Source organism: Orycteropus afer, unplaced genomic scaffold, assembly GCF_000298275.1.
Source record: "Orycteropus afer afer isolate SDZICR_OR568_19922 unplaced genomic scaffold, OryAfe1.0 scaffold00007, whole genome shotgun sequence".
In the NCBI taxonomy this organism is placed as follows: Eukaryota; Metazoa; Chordata; class Mammalia; order Tubulidentata; family Orycteropodidae; genus Orycteropus; species Orycteropus afer.
This window is the reverse complement of record NW_006921594.1, coordinates 12,429,454-12,457,272: the sequence shown is the minus strand read 5'-3', so window position 1 is coordinate 12,457,272 and position 27,819 is coordinate 12,429,454. Positions and strand designations below refer to the sequence as shown.

General features: G+C 37.5%; 1 protein-coding gene across 1 annotated transcript in view; it reads right to left on the bottom strand.

Moving 5' to 3' along the window:
* The window catches only part of COG5 (component of oligomeric golgi complex 5), a 382,415-nt gene that overhangs the window by 165,220 nt on the left and 189,376 nt on the right, over positions 1–27,819 (bottom strand). Inside the window, exon 9 of the mRNA XM_007945097.2 lies at positions 10,061–10,191. Within this exon, the coding sequence (XP_007943288.2) occupies positions 10,061–10,191 (131 nt within the window). The remainder of the gene's footprint in view (positions 1–10,060; positions 10,192–27,819) is intronic.

Below are 27,819 nucleotides of genomic sequence, written 5' to 3'. Positions count from 1 at the left end.
GGGTTTGAACCGCCAGCCTTCTGGTTAGCAGTCAAGTGCTTTAGCCACAATGCTACCAGAGCTCCTAAGCTTTAGGGGCCTCCATTTGCTGATGTAGCACAACTCAAAATGAGACAGCTGCAAATATCCATTAATAATCAGAACATGGAATGCACAAACTATGAATCTAGGAAAATTAGAAATGGAATGCATAAAGATTGATATGCTAGGCATTAGTGAGCTGAAATGGACTGGTTTGGGCCATTTTGAATCAGACAATCATATGATCTACTACGGCTGGATAGACAAATTGAAGAGGGATGGTGTGACATTCATCGTCACACAGAATGTTTTGAGATCTATCCTGAACTACAATGCTGGCAGTGATAGAATAATATCCATACACCTACAAGGAAGACCAGTTAATGCTATTATTATTCAAATTTATGCAGAAACCACAAAAGTCAAAGACAGGAAATTGAAGATTTTATCAACTTCTTCAGTCTGAAACTGACCAAACATGCAATCGAGAAGTATTGATTATTACTGGTGATTGGAATGCAAAAGTTGGAAACAAAGAAAAATCACCAGTAGTTGGAAAATATGGCCTTGGTGATAGAAATGATGCTGGAGATCACATGATAGAATTTTGCAAGAGCAATGAATTATTAAATGCAAAAACCTTTTTTTCAACAATATAAACAGTGGCAATACACATGGACCTCACCAGATGGAATACACAGAAATCAGCCTGACTACGTCTATGGAAAGAGGTGATGGAGAAGCTCAATAATTTCAGCCAAAGCAAGGCAGGAGCTCACTGTGGAACAAACCATAAATTGCCCTTCAAGTTGAAGCTGAAGAAAATTAAAACAAGTCCACAAGGGCCAAAATATGACCATGATGATTATATCCCACCTGAATTTAGAGACCATCTGAAGAAAAAATTTGATGCAGTGAACACCAATAACTGATAACCAGACAAGTTGTGGGATGACATCAAGAACATCATCGGTGAAGAAAGCAAAAGGTCATTAAAAAGACAAGAAAGGAAGAAAAAACCAAAATGGATGTCAGAAGAGACTCTGAAACTTGCCCTTGAGCAGAGAGTAGCTAAAGCAAATGGAAGAAATGACAAGATAAGAGATGAACAGAAGATTTCATCAAAGAGCAGCTTGAGCAGACAAAGCCAATTACTATAATGAAATGTTTTCTAACCTGGAGTTAGAAAACCAAAAAGGAAGAATATGCTCAGCATTTCTCAACCTGAAAGAACTAAAGAAAAATTTCAAGCACTGAGATGCAATATTGAAAGATTCTATGGGCAAAATGGGAGCTCTGGTGGAATAGTGCCTATGGCATTTGACTGCTAACCAGAAGGCTGGCAGTTCAAACCCATCATCCACTCCTTGGAAGAAGATTGAGAAATCTACTTCTGTAGAGATACCACCTTAGAAACCCAAGGAGGGGTCACAGTGAGTCAAAATGACTCAACAGCAGTGAATTTGGTATTTTGGGCATGGGCAAAATATTGAATAACACAGGAAGCATCAAAATAAGATGGAAGGAATACACAGAATCACTGTACCAAAAAGAATAGGTTGATGTTCATCTATTTCAAGAAGTGGCATATGATCAAGAACCAATGGTACTGAAGTAAAAAGTTGAAGCTGCACTGAAGGAACTGGTGAAAAATGAGGTCCCAAGAATTGACAAAACATCTGCTGACATGTTTCAACACACGGATGCCATGCTGGAGGCACTTACTCATCTATGCCAAGAAATCTGGAAGATCGCTATCTGGCCAACTGACTGGAAGACATCCATATTTGTACCCATTCAAAGAAGGTGATCCAACAAAATACAGAAATTATCGAACAATATCATTAATGTCACATGCAAGTAAAATCTTGCTGAGGATAATTCAAAAACATTGCAGCAGAATATTGACAGAAAATTTACAGAAATGCAAGCTGGATTCAAAAGAGGGAGTGGAATGAGGGATATCAGTGCTGATGTCAGATGGGTCTTGGCTAAAAGCAAAGAATACCAGAAAGATGTTTATTTGTGCTTTATTGCCTACTCAAAAGCATTCGACTGTTCGGATAATAACAAATTATGGATAACGTTGAGAAGATTGGGAATTCTAGAACACTTAATTGTGCTCATGAGGAACCTGCACATAGACCAGGAAACTTTCATTCAAACAGAACAAGAGGAAACTGCATGTTTTTAAAATCAGGAAGGGTATACGTCAAAGTTGTAACTTTTTGCCACACTTATTCAATCTGTATATGCTGAGCAAATAATTTGAGAAGCTGGACTATATGAAGAAGAACACAGCATCAGGATTAGAGGAAGACTCATTAACAACCTGCAATATGCAGGTGACACAACCTTGCTTGCTGAAAGTGAAAATGACATGAAGCACTTACTGATGAAGATTAGAGACTACAGTCTGCAGTATAGATTACACCTCAACATAAAACAAAAAGCCTCACAACTGGACCAATAAGCAGCATCATGATAAATGAAGAAAAGACTGAAGTTGTCAAAGATTTCATATTACTTGGATCCACAATCAATGCCAATGGACGCAGCAGTCAAGACATCAGACGACATATTGCACTGGACAAATCTGCTGCAAAAGACCTCTTTCAAGTGCTGAAGAGTAAAGATGTCTCTTTGAAGACTAAGGTACACCTAACCTAAGTCAGATTTTCATTCACCCTCATATGTATGTGAAAGCCGGACAATGAATAAGGTACAGTTGATGCTTTTGAGTTGTGCTATTGGCAAAGAATACTGAAAAGTACCATGGACTGCCAGAAGAATGAACAAATCTGTCCTGGAAGAAGTACACAGCTGGACTGTTCCTTGGAAGTCAGAATGGCCAGACTTCGTCTCATCTACTTTGGTCATGTTGTCCGAAGGGACCATTCCCTGGAGAAGGTAAAGTGGATGGTCAATGTAAAAGAGGAAGACTCTCAACAAGATGGATTGATACAGTGGCTGCAACAATGGGTTCAAGTATAGCAAGGATTGTGAGGATGATACATGACCAGGCAGTGTGGTACTGTTATACACATCGTCACTATAAGTCGGAGCCAATTCAACAGCACCGAACAACAACAGCAATGTATTATCTTTAAAGAACTATGGTATAGTTTTAAAATTATTACTTATACATGTTATAAAGCTTATCCAATTGAATGATGTACCTAGGCCAGTTCTCTCCTAAATCTCAGGAAACTAACAATGATGGGAGCAAACCAACAAGTATTTGGGGGAACAATGGCAAATCAGGAAATTGAAGCTTGTAAAATCAAGGACATATGAACAGGAGACATATATATTCATTACTTGAAAAGCACTTGTCATTATTATCCTTTCAAGTTGCTTATTGTATGCAAGAAATACACTTTGTATGAGAGCTGAAAAATTATTGAAACTTTATATAAAATAATACCAGGATCAAATATAGAAAAAGAGTTTCTATAGATCCAAATGATGAGATCTGCTCTAAGATTCATGAGATGAGCCAGGGAAACCTCTAGCAGTAAAAAGATATGAATGCCAGGCTTCTTAGAGCAGATACGCAGGTTCATAAATCAAATGACATAGACAGCTATCGTTTATAACTACTTCTCACTTATCAACTATCTCGTTATCTGATATTTTGCATTTATGACAGTAGCTAAACATTTACTGACTATTTTGTGCATTAACAAGGTGGCAGGCATGGTGGCTATGGCTAAGGAGCATCCCTTCCCTTGAGAAGGGTCTCCAGGTGGCTGCCAGGAAGCTGAGCCATGCTGCCCCATGCTTCTGCTCCCTCCTACCAGCGAGGACTGTTCCAACTGCTTCAAGGGCCAGCCTCCTCTGTGGCCACAGCCTCCAAGCAGATGCACAGGCAGCACTGAGCCAGCAGGCATCTGTTCTGGGTTCCTAGCTCCTATGAGGCCTGAGACCCTGCAGCTGAAAATTATTGTGGGGTGAGGAGGGAGGAAATAAAGAGACAACGGAGAGGGTGTCTGTAAGAATTGCATGTGAGTTTTAATGACATCCCAAAGTGAGTCAAAATGGGGCTGTAGCCTCAGCTTCAGTGGGAGCAGGTGCCCAGTCAGCCTTTCAGTAGTACCCTTGCAGGAAGCCATAAGGCTTGGTGGTTTCCCAGGCCTAGAGGGGATCATAAACACAGTTCTTGCTGGATTGGAAGTGGAGGCCTGGAGGTGGTTCTGCAAGGGAAGCTCTGACCCAGCACAGGAGGGAGGTGACACGGTTAAGCTGTGGGCCCTCCAGTGACACAGCCTGGCTTTATCCACCTTTGTCTCCTCCAGTTCTCCTTCTCTGTAGTCCATAACTAGACTCATCACAGTGACAAGCACATTACTAAATCTTAGCTGTTTTATTTCTATGATCATATTTTATAAATTTTTAAAAAATCAGATGAATGGATGGTCTGAAAACAAAACAAAAAAATCCTTCCATTTCTGCATACACTGACTTTTGATAACAACATGGTTTTGGAACCTAACCATGTAGGTAAGTGGATGTACTATTGGCATTTGCTGGGTCAGTAAGAGAAGAAAGAGATCACAAAAAAGTTGCTATTTGTTGAATCACTGCAGTTAACTACAAAAGTAACCAACAGCTCAACTTTGCCAGGAACTTCTTTTTGAACCTTAACAAAATGCCACACATTCCCTGGCACACAGTGCATTTCCACAGGTCCCCTTATTACACTAGACATAAGTCAGAGTTTTTAATTCTCAAAGTAAAGAGATTTGTAATATGATAATCACTTCCTGTATGCTATGCAGACATTTGCTTACTGAACTCCAATTGTACGCTGCCATTTAGAGTAAAACCCCCTAAATCATGCTGTCATGGTACTTCTTGGCTGACAGCCCATAAGCACCAGAATCTTGGGATCCTGCGCTTGACCGAGGTTTTCCGCCTTGGAGAGAAGTGAGTTCATGGATATTTAGTTACTAGCACTTCAACAACTACTACAGTGGAGATTATAGCCGGGTACTGAACTCTGAAAGAAGGGAGTTCACAGACCCTCCTTCCTGGTGACCTCTAAAGATAAGAAAGTACATCCTCTTCTTCTATCCTGGAACTCCCAGAAAGTCCCGTACTTGTTTACTGGGAAAGCTTAGAATCACAAGTTAAAGCCATCTTCCTAATTAAAATGCATCATTTCACTGTGGGGGCCTGGTATCTATGGTGATGCAGGAACTAGTCCAGATCAAATTCTCTATCACTTATTTTTGAAAGCTAGTTACAGGCCTGAGGTAATGGATTCTCTTGCAATCCTGAAAAAACCATAAAGTCCTCTCTTTCTTTTTCTGGTTTGTGTTAGCAAAAGACTCTGAGGTTAAGTAGAAAACAGATACACACACAGAGCAACTCAGGAGTCAGGGGAGAGCTACCTGGAGCTGGCTACTTAACATATGCACACCCCACCATGCATTAGACAAAGACTGCCTGTGAGGCGGAAGGATGCTTTTTCTAATCTGGTGATAGCTTCACCAGGAGATGGGCTCTTGATCATTACATTCTTCTGAACTTTCTGTAAAGAGAGTGGTATGAAGAGTATTTCAGGTTTATAAAGAGGATGAAGAAAGCAGTTATCTTACTACAGATCTTTCCGTATACAAGTATTAGGACTTTTGTGAGGTCAGCAGTTCCTCTGTATCTAATTAGTCATAATTAGTCAATATGACTTCAAAAATAGAGATTTTTGTAATGCTGTAGTAGAGACTTAAACTACAAATGCTATTTCAAACCTACAACACACTTACACAATTAACTAGGAAAAACAGTGAGACCAAAGAGAAGTTATCTGCATTACCAAAACATTTTTGTTTGGAAAAAGATTGCAAAGAAAACACCCCAAAACAGCACTGAAACAGTTGTTTCAGACAATAGGAATGATCATGCACCTGAGTAACAGCTTACTGCAACAGTTGTTAGGTGACTCTGTTTCCCCCCACACACATTAGACCTGTTGTTGTTGTTGTTGTTATGTGCCGTTGAGTCGGATCCGACTCATAGCGACCCCTCCTTGGGTTTCCGAGGCAGTATCACTACAGAAGTAGATTGCCACGTCTTCCTTCCAAGGAGTGGCTGGTGGGTTTGAACCACCAGCCTTCTGGTTAGCAGTCAAGTGCCTTAGCCACTATGCTACCAGAGCTCCCACACATTAGACCTAGATACAATAAAGTAGTAGAAATGATGTCCATTTTTATTTTAAAATAGATTAATATAAGCGATAACAATTTGAGTTTTTTTTTTTTAAATGATCTCAATTCATCAACCAAGAGTCAAATCATCTAAAATTATTGAAGACAATAAAGATGAGTAATTTCTAATGTTCTTAACTACCACTGACTGTACATTTGGCAAAGAAATCACTAAAGATCCTTGTACTATTTCAAGTTTCAAAATAGATACTGAAAATGACAGTCATCAACTACCAATTCAACCAAAGAGAATTATCAACAGTTTTGAGATCCTAACATAAATATCAAATTGATTATTAAATGCTAATGAAGACATAGAATTTTTTAAAAGTTCATTGTTCATTAATATTAAACATCTCTAGCCTATGAACCTGTAAAATACGCATGTAATATTTCATGAATGCAACAGTACTTCCAAATTAAAATGTTTCATCTAGTCTACACTTATAATAAATACTAAGAAAATATTTAACTATTTCAATGATTCTTGACAAATGAGAAAGCACAATTTTAGAATACAATGGTGTCAGCTACAGCATCCGATTCAATGGACAGTATGAAGGATATCTCAGGCATAAAGAGCATGAGGTAAGGCCCTCAGTGAGGAAGGAAAATGCTGTACATGAAAAATGAAAAACAAGCTGTGTGACTGAAGAGCAGAGAACAGAGGAGGGAATGGATAAAATGGACATGTTTAAATGCTGATGAAGATAGAAATGAGAGAGAGCAAAGTCAATAAGACTCTTAAGAAAACTTTAAATGATGAACTCTAAGACACACATGATATGAATGGTGTCTCTGTGAAGTAGAAATTAAGGGTACCTGCTCAGAATAAAACAAAGCGTAGGGCAAGAGACACAGGCTGACAGAAAGTGGAGAAGGTCTAAAACAATCATTTCAGAGAGTGAGAAAAATAGTCCAACAGAGAAACATTAAAATTCTGAGGACTATTGAGGGAACAGTTTACCTTAGTCATCATGTAGAGACTTCCTGAGGAAATTTTTATGCTGTAAGAATTTCTTTTCAATATAAACTGTTTCACAAATTGCTAAGTAATTTTAGAGGTAAATTTTTAAACAAAATTAGAATTAACTGTTGGTCTTATTGAAGAAGTGGAAAAGCAGGAGCTTCAGACCATGATTCTACAACGTGCTGGCTGTGTAATCTTCAGCTAATTTCCGAACCTTTCCAGGCCTTTGTTTCCTTAACTATAAAAAGTGGATAATTATATCTTTCTCACAGATTTGTTATAGCGATTAAGATAACAAATGTAAAGTGACTAACACAAAGCCTGGCAAAGAACAGACGTTCAATAGAAGTTAGTTTCGTTCTGAATTCCTGAACTGCCTGCTGACACAGCTGAACGTCACCTCTGGCTTGTTGTCCAAGAAGAAAAGAGACTAACAGTTGTCTAGCTCCAAAACACAGGGTCTAGAACACTCTGCTTTCCAGAAAGCGTAATCTCAGTGATGTGATTATCCCTGCAAAACGAGAAACCTGATTTTCTGAATATATCCCAGGGGATCCAGGTCTGAGGTAAACAGACATGCACGATCAAACCCAGAAATAAATGATGGTTAAAAACCACAAATACAGTTTACAGATGAGAGAAACAGTAAAAACTGAATTGAACCACAATGTTAATATCAGCAGATCAGTACATTTTCTTCCTTTAAGTAAAGAAAGTAGGAACCCAAATTATATTCAGAAAATAACTTTATATATATCAAATCTAAACAATAAGATTGAACTAGATAATCATAACGGCTAATGTCAACAAACTAGGATAATCTGACCCTTAACCTTACAGCTTTATAAACAGACAGTATTCCCATCCACTGAAGAGGATCTACCGTCCTCTGAACCTTGCAAAATTATACCAAAACTGCATAGCTCCCTAGCTTTCGTTTTCTAAGATCCAGGCAGATCATCCCACATCTACCCATGAGACCCATGTTACTTTAATGTTTTTTCTTCATCTTTCTAACTCAATCTAACTTAACCTTTATAACTTGATTGGCTAAATAATCACAGTCATCTACTTCAATAATCTTTTGATTAACTTAATACAATCTGAATATACGATAAAAATATCAGTACTTAAGGAATATTAATTTCCTAAAAGTTTATCAGTTATCCTTTAATTTTTAATATGAATTTAAGAAGTATAAAGTAAGATCAAAGTTGACAATTATTAAAATATACACAAAAACAATAAAATACAGCTTACTGAGGAACAACCATCCTAGAAAACACTTTCTCACTCTAAATATACAAGAATACAATAAAAATAATAATGATAAATTAACCTTTTAAAGTAACCATTCCTATGTGGCATGTTAAAACCACCTATGCCTACTACAGTGTTTTAGTGCTACATTACTGTTTCCTTTCTAGAATGCCTTGGTTTGACTGTCAGGACTCCTTACAATATTAGGTATTGAATAAATAAAACTAAATAAGTAAATGAAGCCCAAAAAAAGATATGATCTGCACATGTGGATGGAAAGCTCAGGAACTGAACTGAGAGGCCACTTCTCAAGAAGGTGACTACTCTTTCTTCCTAAATTCACAGCAGAAAAACTGATTAACACAGTTCTCTTTGCTTCTTTTTTTAAGATCTTAAAAGAATATCTTTCTAGATTGGATGTAGTGAAGTAGCTAACTTTTTAACAGATTAAACATTTTATCCTCATGAGAAGACCTAGAGTTAAAATATAAATGATAAACAAGCAAAGCTTGTGCCTAGTGCTGGAGGTCAGGACAACCGTCGCCTCTCAGGAACAGAGGTGGTGACTGTGAGACAGCGAAGAGGCCCAAGGAGTGCTGCTATATACTGCTCGGTGACACGGGTTTTGATGTCACATTGTGATATTTCTTTCTATATATATGTAGTATAGAATCAAGATATTTTCATTTTTCAATATGTATGTAATATTTCAATTTAAAAAGTTTATATTAAAATATAAGTGATTTCAGTTATATTTTTTAAATGACAAGTATTAAGAATCAAAACTCTAACAAGGACCTTTTTAATTTTTAGAATGCTTAAAGAACTATTAATAACATTATTTTTCCCTAATACAAATGTCTAAAATGAAATTATTGGTTTAGGTGATATTAAAAAAGCAGAATATTAACAATTGTACCTGGGTCCAATACAAATAAAGAAAATATGTGAGTGTGTCACAACTGTAAAGGAATGATGATTTAACTGTAAATTGCTGGTTCTAATAGATCAGTACCTTTGGGTTTCTAATTAAGTAAAATAAGCAACAGGAAATGGATACCTTACTAGAAACCATGAGTCAGTTTTTCAAAAATTATGGCATAGTGATCAAGGATGCAAGGCCCTGGAATTAGTATGCCTAAGGCTTGGATCTAACATATATTGTTCACTAACTGTGGAATCTTGGACAAATTATGTAAACTCCCTGTTTCCTCATCTGAAAAAAGGAAGTAACAATAGTAGCAATTTTACTGGGTTGCTAAGAGGCTTAAATGATGAACAGTGTCTTGGACAAAGCAAGCAGGCTCAACAGGTATTAACTATCTGTCTATATCTACATACACATATTATATAAGATAGATTTCATATTATGTACATTATACATTAGACATACTAGGATCTATTTTCAGTAGGATAAAACATATTTCTAGTGTAATTTTCTTTGTATTTTTACCCTACTCTGCAATTCAAACTGTAGAATAGGTAGTTTTTCAATAGCAAAATGGGAGCATATACTACTTTTTTGAACTCAACATGAAATAAATCTTCATCTGTAGTAAGCCATCTTTTTCACAATAAAAAAAGCTATAGTTTTTATTACCTGAGTCTCCACACCTTGCTCCAGTAGACGCTTTGCTTGATTTTCCACCTCAAGTCGAGCTCTTCCAATAAACAGCAGATCATTTTCTATTACTTCTATTCCAGAAAGATCTATTCCTTGAGAAAGGTAATCTATTTAAACAAACAAAACACACATTCAAATATTTCAATATCGAATATCAAGGTATCAGAACATCATGTAAAACTTACTCAAAAATACTACAGATTTGCTGTTGAAAACAGTTCCCTTTCAAAAATTAACATTAAGAGAATAATAATTACCCAATTATTTTCTCACAAAGTCATAACTTCATTGTGGAACTAAATACTTCAAATAAGAGTTGGTAAAGCAAGTATAAGAATTATGATTATTGTAAGTTCAATGCAAGTCAAAAGATTACAAAAAAAGTAGTGCTAGATTTATTTTATTGTAAGTAAGTCCTAAAAAGCTCATTAAATCTGCAGTTACAGTTATAAAAGCTGTATTCTATAATAAAAACATCTGAAACAAATGTCCAACGTTTGGAGAATGACTAATAATTACAGAAAAAATATCTTACCTTGCAGCCAGTTTACATGATCATGCAGATAGATCTATAGTTATTTACACTGGAAGACTTTCATGATACTAGTGACTAAAAACTTACAAAGAAGAATTAATTCTATGTATAGAATGGTAAGGTCCCTGTGTGGCAGAGTTTGTGCTCAGCTACCAAACCAAAGGGTAGGATTTCAAAGCTACCCCGCAGCACCTAGGAAGAAAGGTCTGGTGATCTGCTTCTATAAAGATCGCAGCCAAGAAAACCCTATGGGTCATCCTAACCACGGTGAAGTGTTACTCCTCCCCGCAAAAAAGCCCTATGGAGCTCAGTTCTACTCTGTAACACGAGGGGTCTCCCGAGTCAGAATTTACTCAACAGCAACAATTTGTTTATAGAATTATATGCATAAATTTGCAGCCTGAGAAATGTAAAAAGATATCTACCAAGATGTTAACAACAGCTGTCTCTACGTGTTTAAAATTTGAGTAATTAAAATTTTTTAATTTAATTTTATTTTTTGCTTAAGCTTAGAGCTCTGGTAGCATAGTGGCTAAGACACTTGCCTGCTAACCAGACGGCTGGCGGTTCAAACCCACCAGCCACTCCTCGGAAGGAAGGTTGGGCAATCCTACTTCCGTAGTGATACTGCCTTGGAAACCCAAGGAGGAGTTGCTATGAGTCGGGGCCGACTCGACGGCACATAACAACAACAACAACAGACGTATCTAAAGTAACTAAAATGTTAGGAATGAAGGTTTAATTATGCAGCTTAGATACGGTTCTAAAACTCATATTTTCTATTTCAACAAGATAAATTATTTCTACAAAATAAAATTGATTTCAGTAGATGACTTAGTTTTGTCAGTTAATAACCCAAATACGTTCTTCTTCATTATATTCTCTTAATTAGAAATCATTTATCTTTAAGTGTTAGGAAAATATACCGCTAGCACTTACATATTACCATATTTTACTTAAGCTTCAAATTGAAACATATTAAACCAAATCAAATCAAACCAGTTGCCATGGAGTTGATTTCAACTTTGCTGGCCCTATATGTGTCAGAATAGAACCATGCTCCACAGGTTTTGTTTTTGTTTTTAATTTTTATTGTGATTTGGGCCAAAGTCCACAGAGCAAATTCATTTTCCATACACCAGCTCACACACCTCGTCTTATGAAATCAACCACAACTTCCCACAATGCAACAGCTCCCTCCCACTTCTCCCCACAGCTACCTCCTCCCTATGTCCCCCCCTCCCATGCACTCCCCCAAGCTGTCTCCCCGTGCACACACAGCCTTTCTATTCTCCCATGATTCATCTTTCCAAGGAGTGTATCTACCTATTGTAAATGTTCAGCTCATCTGCCTGTCTTTTGTTTGGCTGGAAGCCACAGAGTGGGTTCAATTCCAGATCTGTAGGGCTGCTGGGAGCCATAGTCTCAGTGGTTCCATCAGGCTCTATCAGACCAGCAAACCTGCCCTCCCCCTTTTTTTTAATGACTCTGAGTTTTGTTCCATAATGTTCTCCCACTCTATTCCATAGAGTTTTTGATAAATGATTTACTGGATACAGATCACCAAGCCTTTCTTCCAAGGCTCCTTTATGTAGACTCAAACCACCAACTTAGTAGTTGAGCACATTAATCATTTATACACCCATGACCTCCTGCAACATACTACCTAGGTCAAACTATATTAAAAGTTCCAGTACAATACTAACAAACCACTCATGGCCATGTACCGCACTCAAATATCTGTGGTGGTTCAAACCCACCAGCTACTCCTCAGAAGGAAGACTGGACAATCTACTTCCGTGATACCACCTTGGCAACCCAAGAGGGGTCGCTATGAGTTGGAACCGACTCTATGGTAGTGAGTTTGGTTTGGTTGGTTTTAAATAGTGGTTATTGCTAATTGTATTCCAACCATAAGTTGGTTTTTTTGTTTTGTTTTGTTTTTAAATGCATATATCTAAAAAGACTTGCAGCTCATCATAGTGAAATCACTGATCTGGTCTCCATCGTTTTCGTTTTCTTTTCCATAACATATAGAATTACATAGTATATAAACTATTGAGCTTGGCTTATTTCACTTTGCATAATGTTTTTCACATTCATCCATGTTTTGGTATAAATCAATAGTTCATCCATTTTTATATTGAATACTATATTGTATGGATTTACAACACCTTTTAACAATTCACCTGTTGAAGAACATTTGAGCTGCTTCTAGTTTTTGATGATTATAAGTAGAGCTGCTGTGAACATTCATATACAAGTTTTCGTGTGAATGTAAGTTGTATTTTTCGTGGGTAAATACCTAAGAGTGGGATTCCTGGGTCCCGTGAAAAGCGTATGTTTAGCAAGAGTTCCACCAATTGCTCTGCATTTTTGTTTGCACTGAGTATTGTCAGGTTTTTTTTTTCTTTTCTTTTAGTCTTTTGGTTGTTGCTGAGGTTTTTTCACATACAGGTATCTACTGCAGCAAGGTGTTGGTCCTCCTTCATCCTCAAAACAGTAGGGGCTTAGTCCCTGGTCTGGATAAAGGGTGTCCAGATTAGAGGACATAATGTACAGGGGAATTAAGTTAAGGTTTACATACTAAATGTTGGGAGGAAACCCTGAGTTTTCTTCTCCGCCTCAACTGGCAGAACAACTGTGTGATGAGAAGTGCTTTCCCTGGAGCATATGAATAGCCCAACAGAAAAAACATGGGGATCCTTCTACAAAAGAGCTCAGCTAGAGACCAGATTGCAAAATCCACAATCGGTAAGGCCCATCCATAGGCTCAGAGTTTCCAATCAACTTTTGGTCTTTCCTCAATCTTAAATATGAGCACCTAATAAAGGATTTTCAGACATCTGAGCAAAGCCTTTACACATGAAAGATAAAGCAAATGGGGGGTGGGGGGAGCAACTTGGAAAGAACACAAAGTATGTAGGGAAAGGAAAAGGTCAAAAAAAGACAATCATTAGAGAAATCAGAGGTGATATTGCATGCATAAGCTCTGGTGATGTTGTGGTTAAAGCATTGGACTGCTAACCAAAAAAGGTTGGAGGTTCAAATCCACTAGACACTCTGTGAGAGAAAGATGAGACAGTTTCCTTCCACGGAGATTTACAGCCTTGGAAGCCCTGTAGGGGCAGTTCTACTCTGTCCTGCAGGGTTGCTATGAGTCAGAATCAATGTGATAGCAGTGGGTTTGGTTTGGTTTTGGTATGCCATCCATAAAGCAAGAATAAATTGTAAGAGAAAAAGGAGCATTCAGAGAACAAAAATATGCTCTTGGAAATAATTAAAAATATGCCAAGAGAAATGAAAATGGCACTGGAAAGTATGAAAAATGAAGAAAATCTCCTAAGAATAGACCAAGGAAGAAGAGATAAAGATACAGAAAAATAGAATTAGAAAACAAGCTCCAGAGGTCTAAGATCAGAACAACAGGAGTTCTAAGAAGAGAAATGTGAGAAACAGATGTGTAAAAATCAGCAGTGAAATAAAGGTTATCCAAAGCTGTAGGACACAGATTCCAGAATAAAGGAGTCTACAAAATGCCCATGGTTAAAAAGACACCAACAAGACATATCACGGTGACATTTCAGAACCAAGAACAAAGAAGAAAACTCCTACAGACTCACCAATCATCTGCAATGAGGAAGATCACAGAACAGTGCAGTAATGTCTTTAAAATTTTATACATTAGGTTCCAGTTTAAGATTTCCATAATCAGCTAAATTAGTTACCAAATACAAAGGTTAAACAGACATTTTGACATATTAAAGGTGTCCAAAAACTCATCTCACGCACACCCTTTCTAGGAAACTACCAGATGTGCTCCACAAGAGAGCAAACCAAGAAAGAGGGAGACACAGGATACAGTACCCAATGTGTCCAACTTAAGGAAAGGCAAAGGCAATGGTCTGGTTAACCACAAATGGAGAGTTTAGGATGTTAGCAATGAACCAGATGTAGGGAATGATCAGACTTACAGAAGACTCCAGGACAGATACTTTAGGATTAATACATACTCATTTAATCTTATATTGAATTAATATAATACTTAATATGCTTGATGGAGCTCTGGTGGTACAGCACCTAAGGCATTTGACCGCTAACCAGAAGGTTGGTGGTTCAAACCAACCAGCTACCCTGCGGAAGGAAGACAGAGCAATTTACTTCCATAAAGATTTACCACCTCAGAACCCCAATGGGGGTTGCTGTGAGTAGGAATCAACTCAATGACAGCAGGTTAGGTTTTTGGTTTTTAATATGTTTGAATATAACGAGAGGAAATAAAGGTAACTGAGCTCTGGTGGTGGAGTCCTAAAGCATTTGACTGCTAACCAGAAGGCTGGCAGTGCAAACCTAAGAGCCACTCCTCAGAGGGAAGATTGGGCAATCTACTTCTATAGTGATACTGCCTTGGAAACCCAAGGAGGGGTCGCTAGGAGTCGGATCTGACTTGACAGCAAAGAGTTTGGTTTGTTTTTTGGTGGAAAATTTAGGGTTAAATCAGTGATAAGTGCATGGAAAATTAAGTAAATTTAAAAAAACAAGAAAATTATTACTTCAGGGAAATTATTAACTTCAGGGAAACAAAAATAATCATTTCAATTTTACTTAAAAGTAACATTTTAAAGTAAATTATCAAAATACTTTTCAAAAGGGCTATAGCATTTTATACTTTTTTCCACAAATCTACAGGAGTCACCTAACCATAAATAGCACTGGATATTATCACTCCTTTGAATATTTCTTACGGTATAAGAATATGTTTTCATTGATGGAGTGACATGAATTTTAAAAAGATATGGTAAAATATCTATTATTTACTCACTTTACTTCTAACCCACAATTTTTGACATATTATCTATTGTTTTTCTTAAATTATTTTGTATTAATTATATAATGATATTGTCTATCATATTTGCTATGAATATTTAGCCAGTTTTTATTTACGTATTTACGTATTTCTTCTTGAGATCACTCTCAAAATAAAACCATGTAAGAATTTTATCTAAAAAGTTTCACATTTGATTCTTCTACACATTCAATTAAGAAATTTCAGGCTAAAGCCTGCTGTTTACAAAAGAAAAATATCAAAATGTAAGACTGTGGGTTATACAAGGTTATCAGGAAAACTGATGAATAGTTACCTAGAGAGGAAAGTTGTCCTCTGAACAAAAATTACATCTCTGAAATTAAAATAAACTTTATGGCAAAGATGAGGGCTTAATCACAAAAATTATGTTTTAAGTCATTTTGAAGCATCAATCTTCTTTCTTACCAAATCAGAGACTGGATAAATGATGCAAATGTATAGAACTATTAGAGAATATTGCTACTAGAGAGTACTAAGCTAAACAATAAATTAAAATTAAGACAAAACAAAGTACTTCTGGCAAGATGGCAGAATAGGCAAACAAGCTGCACAGACCCTCTACAACAAAGACAGGAGAAACCAATAGAAACAGAAGCAGAAGATAAGCCTGGAACCCTAAGTTTCAAAGGGAAAGAAAAAGAACTGGATTAAATACCAACAAGTAGAGGAAACTGAATAACAGCGAATAAGGAGACAGACAGACCTGTGGACTGCTGACTGGCCTGATGGTGAAGCCATTTTGAATATTTGCAAGTGGCGTTCCAATCCAGGCAGCAACCTGAAAATAGGTTCTGCTTGTTGAGGACTATGCAGACAACCACACTGGTGGCTGATGAACAGAAAGGTGACATTCTCCATGTTACCCTTGTATCTAACACGCTTCCAGTGAATGGAGGTGTGGCCATTCCCCACCCCCACCCACCTTCTGGACAGGCAGGAATTCCAACCAGGACCAGGCACTCTGCTACCAGATGCCTTCTGGACAGACAAGAACTGATCCCAGGACTAGGCACCTTGCTCCTAGCCACCTGTTTTCAACATCAGGAACCCTACACCCAGCTGCCTTTTGGGAAGGCAGGAACTTTTCAAAGAATGGGCCCCTGGGCCTAGTTGTCTTCTGAGACAGCAGAACTTTGTATAGGACCAGATACCCTACCTATATCTGCTTTTGGAACTGGCAGGAACTCCCTCTGGAACTAGACATCTTGCTCTCATTCAACTTTTGGACCAGCAGGAACTTTTTCTTGGTCCAGGCACCCTGTCCCCAGACACCAGCTGGGTAAGCAAGAACTTATATGAGATTAGATGTCCTACCTGCAGTTGCCTTCTGTGTAGGCAGGAACTAGCTCTGAGATCAGCTGCCTTGCTTCTAGCTGCCTCTTCAGTAAGCAGGAACCATTTTCTGGGACCAGGTGCCCTACACCTAGCCACTTTTGGGGGACAGCAGGAACTTTTTCTAAGACCAGATGCTCTTCTCTAGCTGCTTTTTGAGCTGGCAAGAATTTCATCTGGAACAAGGTGTCTTACTCCCAGCCAATATTTGGATCAGCAGGAACTTATTCCAGGTCCATCTTCTGGGTCAGCAGAAACTCGTCTGGGATAAGGTGTGCTGCCCCCCTAGGAAAGCAGGAACTAGTACCGGAGGCTGGTGTACTGCTCCCTGCCACCTGCATGGACAGCAGGAATGTTGCCAGGGTGCCCTGCCCCCAAAGATTTCTTTAAAAAATAAAAATTCTATTTTTTTCTCCTTTCTTTTTTCTTTTCTTTCCCTTCCCCTGTTCTTGCTTTATTTTCTCCCTCTTCCTAGCTTTCTTCTTTTTATTTCTTTTCCTCCTTTTGTTTTCCCCATCCTGTTTTCTTTTTGTATTTCTCTTATCTTTTCTTTACTATTCTTTCTTTCTTGCTGTTTTCTTTTCCCCCCTCCCAAGATTTTGTTTTCTTCTTCTATTTGTCCTCCTTTCGTCTTTTTTTCAGTTTTCATTTTTTTCCTTCTAGTGGATGTTGCTATTGGCTTATGCTGTGTGTGTGTTTTGTTGTCTTGTTTTTATTTTTTGTTGTTTGTTTGCTTGTCCCACATGGCAGAAAACAGCGACCATATCCACACGATCCAACTACATCCACACCTCCTGCAGCCCCACCCATTTGGCAAAGGCCACCAACTGATTCTGCACCAACTGTTCAACTATAGATGATGGCCAATACCAGCCCAAGCACCCTCAACTGTTCTATATGAACAGATAACAGAGATCTACACACACATACTCATCCTCTATTACCTGCACCAGCAGATAGGTAATGAGTGCCTAAGTGCTGTTAAACTAGTAAGTGCTGTGAAACTAATGAAACTATTTTATCTGCTCTCTCAGGTAAAGTAAAAACAAAACAAACTAATCACCTTGGCAAATCACACCAACACACAATCACAAACTAAATATAAATACAATGGCATCACAATGTCTAGGAGACAACTGATAATCCCAGTTAACCGAAAGAAGCAAAACAAAATCATACTAACAATGGACCAGAACACAGAGCCAGAAAACCTCCCTGAGGAAGAAGTGGCATTAGAACACAGAGAAAGAATTCAAAAGAATTATATTTATGTTCCTTCGGTGGATCAAGAGACAGATCAAGGAAAATAGCAATGAAATTAAGAAAAGCATACACAAAAATCTGTAAGTATTTACAAAAACAATACAAGAACAAACTGACAAAATAAATGAAAAATAACAAACCATACAAAAACAGTAAATAGAAATCCAGGAAGACTGATACTGAGATTTCAGAAATAAATAATACATTGAAAGGGCAAAGAGGTAGAATCGAATCAATGGAAGACAGACCTAGTGAGATTGCAGACAAATCTCTCAATACTACTTTGTTGAGGGAACAACAGGAAAAAAGAACAAAAGAAAATCTAAGATTTATATGAGACAGTATTGTGGAATAACTTACATGTGACAGACCAGAAAAGAAAACCACCAAGACATATCATAATCAAACTTTGCAGAACCAAAGACAAACAATCCTGAAAACAGCATGGGAAAACTGAAAAGTTAACTATAAAGGGCAACCAGTAAGACCAAGCTCTGATTTCTTTGGAAGAAATCATGCAGATGAGAAGGCAATGGGTTGATATACATAAAATCCTGAAAGAAAAAATTGCCAACCAAGCATTATATACCTACCAAAATTGTCCCTCAAATATGACGGTGACATTAGGACATTTCCAGATAAACAGAAATGAAGGGAATTTGTAAAAACCAGATCAACCTTTCAAGAGATGCTAATAGGAGTCCTTAGTTCAAAGAACTAAGAAGGCAACAACTGGTAATCAACACACGGTGAAAACAAAACGCAGAAACCAACCCCGATATAGAAGTATCCAAAGTAAAATAAACTTACTACACTGTAAACAGGAAAATAGGGCTATTGATTTGTTAATGAGGACAACTAAAAGCAAAAAGTGGGAATATAATATAAGTACAGAACTTCCAAATGGAGAAGTCAAATAGGTTTTGAGACAGAATGGAGTGTTTTAAACTTGAGATGAAAATAATACATCCAAGGGTAACCTCAAAGAAAATTAATAAACTCATCAAAATAAAAAAGAGAGAAGGCATAAATATTTAGCTAATACTAAAAACAATAGCAATGAAGGAAATTATTAAAAAAAAGAAAAAAAATTCATAAACAAAATGAACTTACCACAGAAAAATTGTATGGAACAAAGAAATAAGCAACACCACACACACACACACACACACATTAAAAAAACCATAACAAAATGACAGCAATGAATTCATAGTTCTCAATAACTGCACTGCAAATAAATGGACTAATGGCACCAATCAAGAAACAGAGTTACAGGATGAATTAGAAAACATGACCCAACCATATGTTGTCCACAAGAGACATAGCTTAAACACAAAGAAAAAAAAAAGAAAGATAATAATCAGACGCTGGAAAAAAATATATCAAGCAAAGGGCAATCAAAAATAATAATAATAATAATAATAATCCAGAATGGCAATATTAATTTCTGATACAATCAACTTTCTATGTTAGACTGGGTTCTCTAGAGAAACAAAACCAGTAAAGCTTATATATATGTATATATAGAGAAATTTATCTTAGGAAAATGGCTCACACACTTATACAAGCTGGCAAGTCCAAAGTTCCTGGAACAAACATCAAGCTGGAGGCTTTTCCACATCAAGCTGGAGGCTTTTCCATGTCAGGTTGGAGGCTTTTCCTGACTCTTGCAGCCGCAGAGGCTGAGGAGCTCAAGGCTGGCAGGTAGTACACTGGCTGTTGACTCCAACGAATGATGAATCCAAGATCTCCAGGCTGAATGGTGGATTGTTCACACACGGACAGTTGTAGGCAGCACAACAGAATCCTGATCTGCAGAAGAATGTCTCTTTTCCCAAGATGTCCATAGATATACTGGAAGCAGGCCACACCCCTAGGGAAACTCCCTTTCAACAGATTGGCTGCTCAAAACATAATCATCTGATCCCATCATGGGAACAACCACATCACAACAGCTTAAACCACCCAGAATTGTGGTCCAGCCAAGTTGACACACAGCTGCAACTACCACACTTTCCAAAAAAGATTACCATAAGAGACAAGGGAGGACATTACATAATGATTAAAGGATCAACTGAATGAGAGAACATAATCATAATAAATATCTACATACCCAAGGAAATAGCCTCAAAATACATATATCAAACTTTAACAGAATTGAAAAGAGAAATAACTCCATTGTAATATTAACTAAAATTACAATTAACCAAAAAATTACAATTATGGTAGTTAAGGATGTGTGTCAACTTGGCTGGGCCTGGTTTTGAACGGCTGGGCAGCTGGATGTAGTTATTCCTCATGATGAGACTGGTAATTAACTCCATAGTGGAATCTGCTGTGAATAGTTAAGTAGCTGCCTTAGGAATGTGGTCTGCTTCCAGTATATGAGACACTTTGAGAAAGGTATGGAGTTTCTTGGCATATTTGAGCCTTGCATTTATCTGAGTCTTCATTCAGCAGACAGCTATGTTGCCTGCCAATTTTGGGACTGTCTCTGGACTTGAACTAGTAGGCATGCTATGTTGCTTGATAATTGTGGGACTGTGCCATTTTACTTGTCAACCTTGGCTTGTCAGCCTCAGCAGCCAGTAGCTCCTTGAGTTATGAGATGCCTCCAGCATCAGTGGGCCAGAAGCAAGAGGCAGAGCTGAAGCCCAAGGTCGAAGGGCTTTCACCCAGCCCCTAGAGCTGACACTGTGAAAACACAACTTACTAAGTTTTTAGGAGCTCTGGTAGCGTAGTGCCTAAGGCACTTGACTGCTAACCAGAAGGTTGATGGTTCACACCCACCAGCCATTCCTCAGAAAGAAGGCTGGGAAATCTACTTATGTAGTGATACTGCCTCAGAAACCCAAGGAGGGGTCACTATGAGTTGGGTCCAACTTGATGGCATATAACAACACCACCACCAAGTCTTTGGGACATAGCAAAACCAGTGAGCACAGGACAACATAAATAATAAATGCACACATCAAAAAAAGAAGAAAGAGCCTTAACCCAAAATCTACAGCTACAAGTAAAAGAGCAGCAAAAAAAGTCTATAGTCATCACTAGAAAAGAAATAATAAAGATTTGAGTAGAAGTAAGTGAAACAGAAAGCAGAAAAACAATAGAAAGAATCAACAACAGGAGTTAATTAATCTTTAAAAAGATTAATAAAATTGACAAACCACTGGCAATTTTAACAACAGAAAATAAGAAGATGCAAATAACATGAATAAATAAGAAATGAAATGGGTGATGTCACAACAGAAGCAACTGAGATAAAAAGGATAGTATCAGGATTCTATGAAGAACTGTGCTCCAACAAACTTGAAAGCCTAGAACAAATGGACAGATTTCTAGAAACACACTACTTACCTAAACTAACAAAGATTGAGGTAGAATACTTGAACAGACCAGAAACAAAAAAAAGAAATTGAACAGGTCATAAAAAACTACCAAAAAAAAAAAAAAAAAAAAAAAATTCTGGGCCACACAGCTTCACAAGAGAATTCTACCAGACACTCAGGGATAGGGTGACACCAATCCCACTCAAACTATTCCAGAACACAGAGAAGGATGGAATCCTCCCAAATTCACTTTATAAAGAAAGCATAAACCTTATACCAAAACCAGGTAAAGACACCAATAAAAAGAAAATTACAGACAATATCCCTCATGAATATAGATGCAAAAATCTTCAACAAAATCCTAGCCAATAGACTGCAACACCATATCAAAAAATAAATAAATAAATACATCATTATGAGAGGGATTCATACCATGATGGTTCAACATTAGGAAAACAATTGGCACAATCTGTTACTCAAATAAAACAAAGGAAAAGAACTACATGATCATATCAATTGGTGAAGAAAAGGTACACAATAAAATCCAATACTCATTCCTGATTTAAAAATAAATAAATAAACTTTCAGCAACATAGAAATAGAAGGGAAATTCCTCAACATAATTAAGGTGATATAGCAAAACCAACAGCCAACATTATTGTCAACAGAGAGAGACAGAAAGGATTCCCCTTGCAAATAGGAACCAGACCAGGATGTCCTCTATCACTTTTTTTTCCAACACTGTATTGGAAGTCCTTTCCAGGGCAATAAGGCAAGAATGGAAATAAAAGGCATCCAAATTGGTAAAGAAGATATAAAACTATCTTTATTTGCAGATGATATGATTCTATACATAGAAAAACCAAGAGACCCAGCAAGAAAACTACTGGAACTAATTGAAAGATTCAGTAAAGTGACAGGATACAGGATCAATACACAAAACGCAGTTGGGTTTCTCTACATCAATAAAGAGATCTCTGAATAGGAAATGAAGAAACAATACCTTTTACACAACAGCTACCAAAAAGTAAAATACTTACAAATAAATCTTATTAGGGACGCTGTTGTTGTTGTTGTTATGTGCCATCAAGTCAGACCCAACTCACAGCGATCCCTCCTTGGGTTTCTGAGGCAGTATCACTACGGAAGTAGATTGCTCCATCTTCCTTCTGAGGAGTGGCTGGTGGGTTTGAACCGCCAGCCTTCTGGTTAGCAGTCAAGTGCCTTAGGCACTATGCTACCAGAGCTCCTATTAGGGACACTAAGACCTATTTAAAAAAAAACAAAAAAACAAACCTACAAACCACTAACACAAGAAAGGATAAGAGATATACATAAATAGAAGGACATACCATGCTCATAGATAGGAGGACTGAACAGTGTGAGAATGTCAATACTACCCAAATCAATCTATAGATTCAATGCAATCCTGATCCAGACTTCATTAACACTCTTTCAGGACATGGAAAAACTAATCACTAATTTTACATAGAAAGGAAAGAGACCTCAGATAAGCAAAACACTACTAAAGAAGAAAAACAAAGTAGGTCTCACACTACCCAATCTGGAAACCTACTATACAGACACAGTAGTCAAAACAGCCTGGTATTGATAGAATGACAGAAACACAGAACAGTGGAACAGAATTGAGAATTCAGAAATAGACCCATCGACCTATAGACAGCATATCTGTGACAATGAGTCAAAACCCATTAAATGGGGAAGACATAGTATCTTTAACAAATGGTACTGGCAAAATTGGATATCCATTTGCAGAAAAATGAAACAAGACCCATACTTCACACCATACACAAAAAATTAACTCTAGATGGATCAAAGATTTAAATGTAAAACCTAAAACTCTAAAGTTCATCAAAGGAAAAATAAGGGCAAAGTTAGGGGCTATATTTATGGCATAAATAGACTATCATACATAACAAAAAATGCACAAAAAGCATAAGATAAACTAGATGATTGGGACCTGCTAAACATTAAATTCTTATGTGCATCAAAAGACTTCTCCAAAAGAGAAGATATAAACTGGGAAAAAAATATTAGGCAATGGCATACCCAACAAAGGACTTATCTCTGAAATTTATAAAAATGTCAATACTTCAACATCAAAAAGACAAACAATCCAATTAAAAAATGGGCAGAAAGCATGAGCAGACACTTCACCAAAGAAAATATTCAGGTAATCAAAGAAGATATTCAGGCAGTCAACAAACACATGAAGAAATGTGCTTGATCATTAGCCCTTAGAGAGATGCAAATAAATAATAATAGTAATAAAAAAAGATACTATCTCACCCCAGCAATAATAGCAAAGTACAACAAGACAGAAACAACAAATGCTGGAGACGGTATGGACAGACTAGAACTCTTCACACATTGTTGGTGGGACTGTAAAATGGTACAATCACTGCGGAAAATGGAATAGCACTTCCAAAAAAAGTTGGAAATAGAAGTAATCATTTGATCCAGCAATCCCAAAGGTGCATATCCTAAAAAAGTGAGAGCTGAAACACAAATTGATATATGCACACCCATGCTCATCACAGCACTACTCACAAAAGCAAGAGACAGAAGCAACCTAAGTGCCCATCAACGGATGAATGGATAACCAAACGATGGTACATACGACACATACAATGAGATACTACGCAACATTAAATAATGAAGAATCCACAAAAAACCTAATAAAGTGGATGAACTTAGAGGATATTAAGCTGACTGAAATAAGTCAATCACAGAAGCACAAATACTATATGAGTCCAGTATTATAAAAAGTCAAGGAAAGGTAAGAGAAAACTGCTAGGCAGGTAAGAGACATTATTGACTTGGGTGAAAGGAAAGGCAATATACTAAAGTGATTAACCAGCACAATATCACTGAATGAAGGCACAGAGAGGTGCACAAGAGGTACAGACAACAAGGTAAATTATGTTACATATACAATAGTGCATTATCAGGAATAAGAAACATTAATCTACTGATGGATACACAGCCAGGCAAGAATGATAAGGTAAGAGTAGGTGAATGGGATATACCCCTTACCATATATAAGTTTGGCAGATGATAATTCTACATGTGTATTTGTATGTGTTATAAAAATGTCCATATATATAATAGAGTTAATGGGGGCATAGTTTTGATAACTTCTGAGCCACAACCAACAGGCTTGAGGGAGTGACTTGCTGAACCTGTGGGTTCAGGACCAGGGTCATGGGGGACATCAAGCTCAACTGGTATATCATAGTACATGAAAAACACTGTTCTACATCCTACTGATTGATGTAGATGGACTGACACAGTGGTTGCAGTGATGGGCTCAAGTATAGCAAGGATCGTAGAGCTGGTGCAGGACCAAGTGGTGTTTCATTCTGCTGTGCATAGGGTCGCTATGAGTCGGAGGTGACTCAAAAGAACCTAACAACAACAACAACAACAACAACAACACATCCTATTTTGGTGAGCAATGACTGGGGTCTTAAAAGCTTGTGAGTGATCATCTAAGATGCAACAATTGGTATCTCCTGGTCAGATGACAAGAAGAGTGGAGAAAATCAAGGACACATGGGAACAGTTAATCCAGTGGACCATGGGAACCTCAACCTACACAACCATGAGACCAGAAGAACTAGCTGATGCCTGCCTACCACTGCCAACCACCCAGAAAAGGATCAAAATTAGAGATCCTGGATAGAGTGGGAGAAAAATGTGGAACAAAACTCAAAATCATAAAAAAGACCAGGCTTATTGGTCTGACAGAGACTGGTGAAACCCCCAAGACTATAGCCCCTGGTCTACATCCTTTAGGTCTGGAACTGAACTTACTCCCTTGGCTTAAACCTTCATCCAACCAACAGATAGGCCCACCAGGTGAAGTATTACACCAGGGAGGTCCACTCCTTGGAACAATCAACCACGGGAGATCAGAAGGGCAGCATTTGTGCAAGGAAAAAGCTTAGAAGATAGGAATGTGGTGGAAAGAAGGACACAGGGAAAAGGTAACTACAGGTAGGAAGTGAGAAGAGAGCTATTTCATTGTGGGGATTTCAATCAAAGCCACAAAAGAAATTGTATATGAATGGTTGAATTGAAAAAAAAAAAAAATTGCTCTGTAAACATTCACCAAAATTACAATAAAAAGTTTTAAATAAATAAAATTTTGACAAAACAAAACAACTATAAAATGATACCAAAAAACATGGATGCTACATGGTTATAAAACTGATAGAATTATCAAATTTATCAAATTAATTGATCAAATTTAGAATTAATTTATCAAATCAACAATGTGATTTGAGCCTCTATCTACTGAAAGCACATGCACAAATAATGTCTCCAAATCCTTACTTGGTATTTGGTAACAAATGGCTAAGTCAAGGGGTTCCACTTATGTTCATAGCCAACCGATATTTTTAAATAGTTTTATACACGTTCACCAAAACCAAACCAAACCCACTGCCATCGAGTAAATTCTGACTCATAGAGACCCCTACTGGGTTTCCTAGATGGTAAATCTTTACAGAAATAGATTGCCCCATCTTCCTACCACGGAGTGGCTACTGGGTTTGAACTGCCAACCTTCTGATTAGCAGTCAAATGCCTTAGGCACTGCACCACCAGAGCTCTTTACACACACAAAAGGCTTATTTAAACACACAATTTAAAATAAACAAAACTTATTTTACTGAAGAAACCTTAGAAAACACATAAAGTTAGAGAAAAAGTAAAAGTCATGTAAAATTTCAATAAGGACAACTTAATACAGATTTTTAATTAAATTTCCTTATTCTACATATAAATGGTATATCTTTTTAATGTGGTAAAAAAAAGTGTTGTTGTTAGGTGCTGTCGAGTCAGCTCTGACTCATAGAGACCCTATGTATAACAGAACGAACACCTCCCGGTGTGCACTAGCCTCACAATCCTTGTTACACCCAAACCCATCATTGTAGCCACTGTATCAATCCATCTTGTTGAGAGTCTTCCCCTTTTTCACTGACCCTCCACTTTACCAAGCATGCCATCCTTCTCCAGGGAATTGTCCCTTCTGACAACATGACCAAAGTAGGTGAGATGAAGTCTGGCCATTCTCGCTTCCAAGGAGCATTTCAGCTGCACTTCTTCCAAGACAGATTTGTTAGTTCTCCTGGCAGTCCATGATACTTTCAGCATTCTTCCTCAATACCACAACTCAAAAGTATCATCTCTTCTTTGGTCTTCCTTATTGACTGTCTAGCTTTCAAATGCCTATGAGGTGATTGAAAACACCATGGCTTGGGTTAGGTGCACCTTAGTCTATAAAGAGACATCTTTGCTCTTCAGCACTTCAAGGAGGTCATTTGCACCAGATTTGCCCATGCAATATACAATGTCTGATTTCTTGACTGCTGCTTCCATTGGTGTTGATTGTGGAACCAAGTAACATGAAATCTTTGACAACTTCAATATTCTCTCCATTTATTGTGATGCTACTTACTGGTCCAGTTGTGAGGACTTTCATTTTCTTTATATTGAGGTGTAATCCACACAGCAGACCATAGTCTTTAATATTTATCAGTAAGTGTTTCAAGTCATATTTACTTTGGCCAAGCAAGGTTGTGTCGTCTGTGTATCGCAGGTTGTTATTGAGTCTTCCTCCAATCCAGATGCCATGCTCTTCTTCATATAATCCAGTTTCTCAGATTATATGCTCAGCATACAGACTGAATAAATATAGGGAAAGGATACAACCCTGATGCACTCCTTTCCTCATTTTAAATCATGCAATCTTTCCTCACTCTGTTTAAACAACAGCCTCCTGGTCCATGTACAGGCTCCTCATGAGCACAATTAAGTGTTCTGGAATTCCCTTTGCATAGTCAATAAAACACAAGTAAACATCTTTCGGGTATTCTTTGCTTTCAGCCAAGATCCATCTGATATCAGCAATGATATCCTACATTCCACGTCCTCTTCTGAATCCAGCTTGCAATTCTGGAAGTTCCCTGTCAATATACTGCTGCAACAATTTTTGAATCATCTTCAGCAAAATTTTACTGGCATGTAATATTGATGATATTGATTAATAATTTCCACATTCTGTGAGACATAAACAGCGACTATACATGTGGAGTTCACCAGATGGGATATACAGGAATCAGATCAACTACATCTGTGCAATGATGGGATGGAAAAGCTCACTAACCTCAGCCAAAACAAGGCCAGGAGCTGATTGTGGAACAGACCATCAACTACTCATGTGCAAGTTCAATTTGAAGCTGAAGACGATTAAAACAAGTCTGTAAGTGCCAAAATATGACCTTGACTATATCCCACCTGAATTTAGAGACCATCTAAAGAATAGATTTGATGCACTGAACACCAATAATTGATAACCAGATGAGCTGGGGGATGA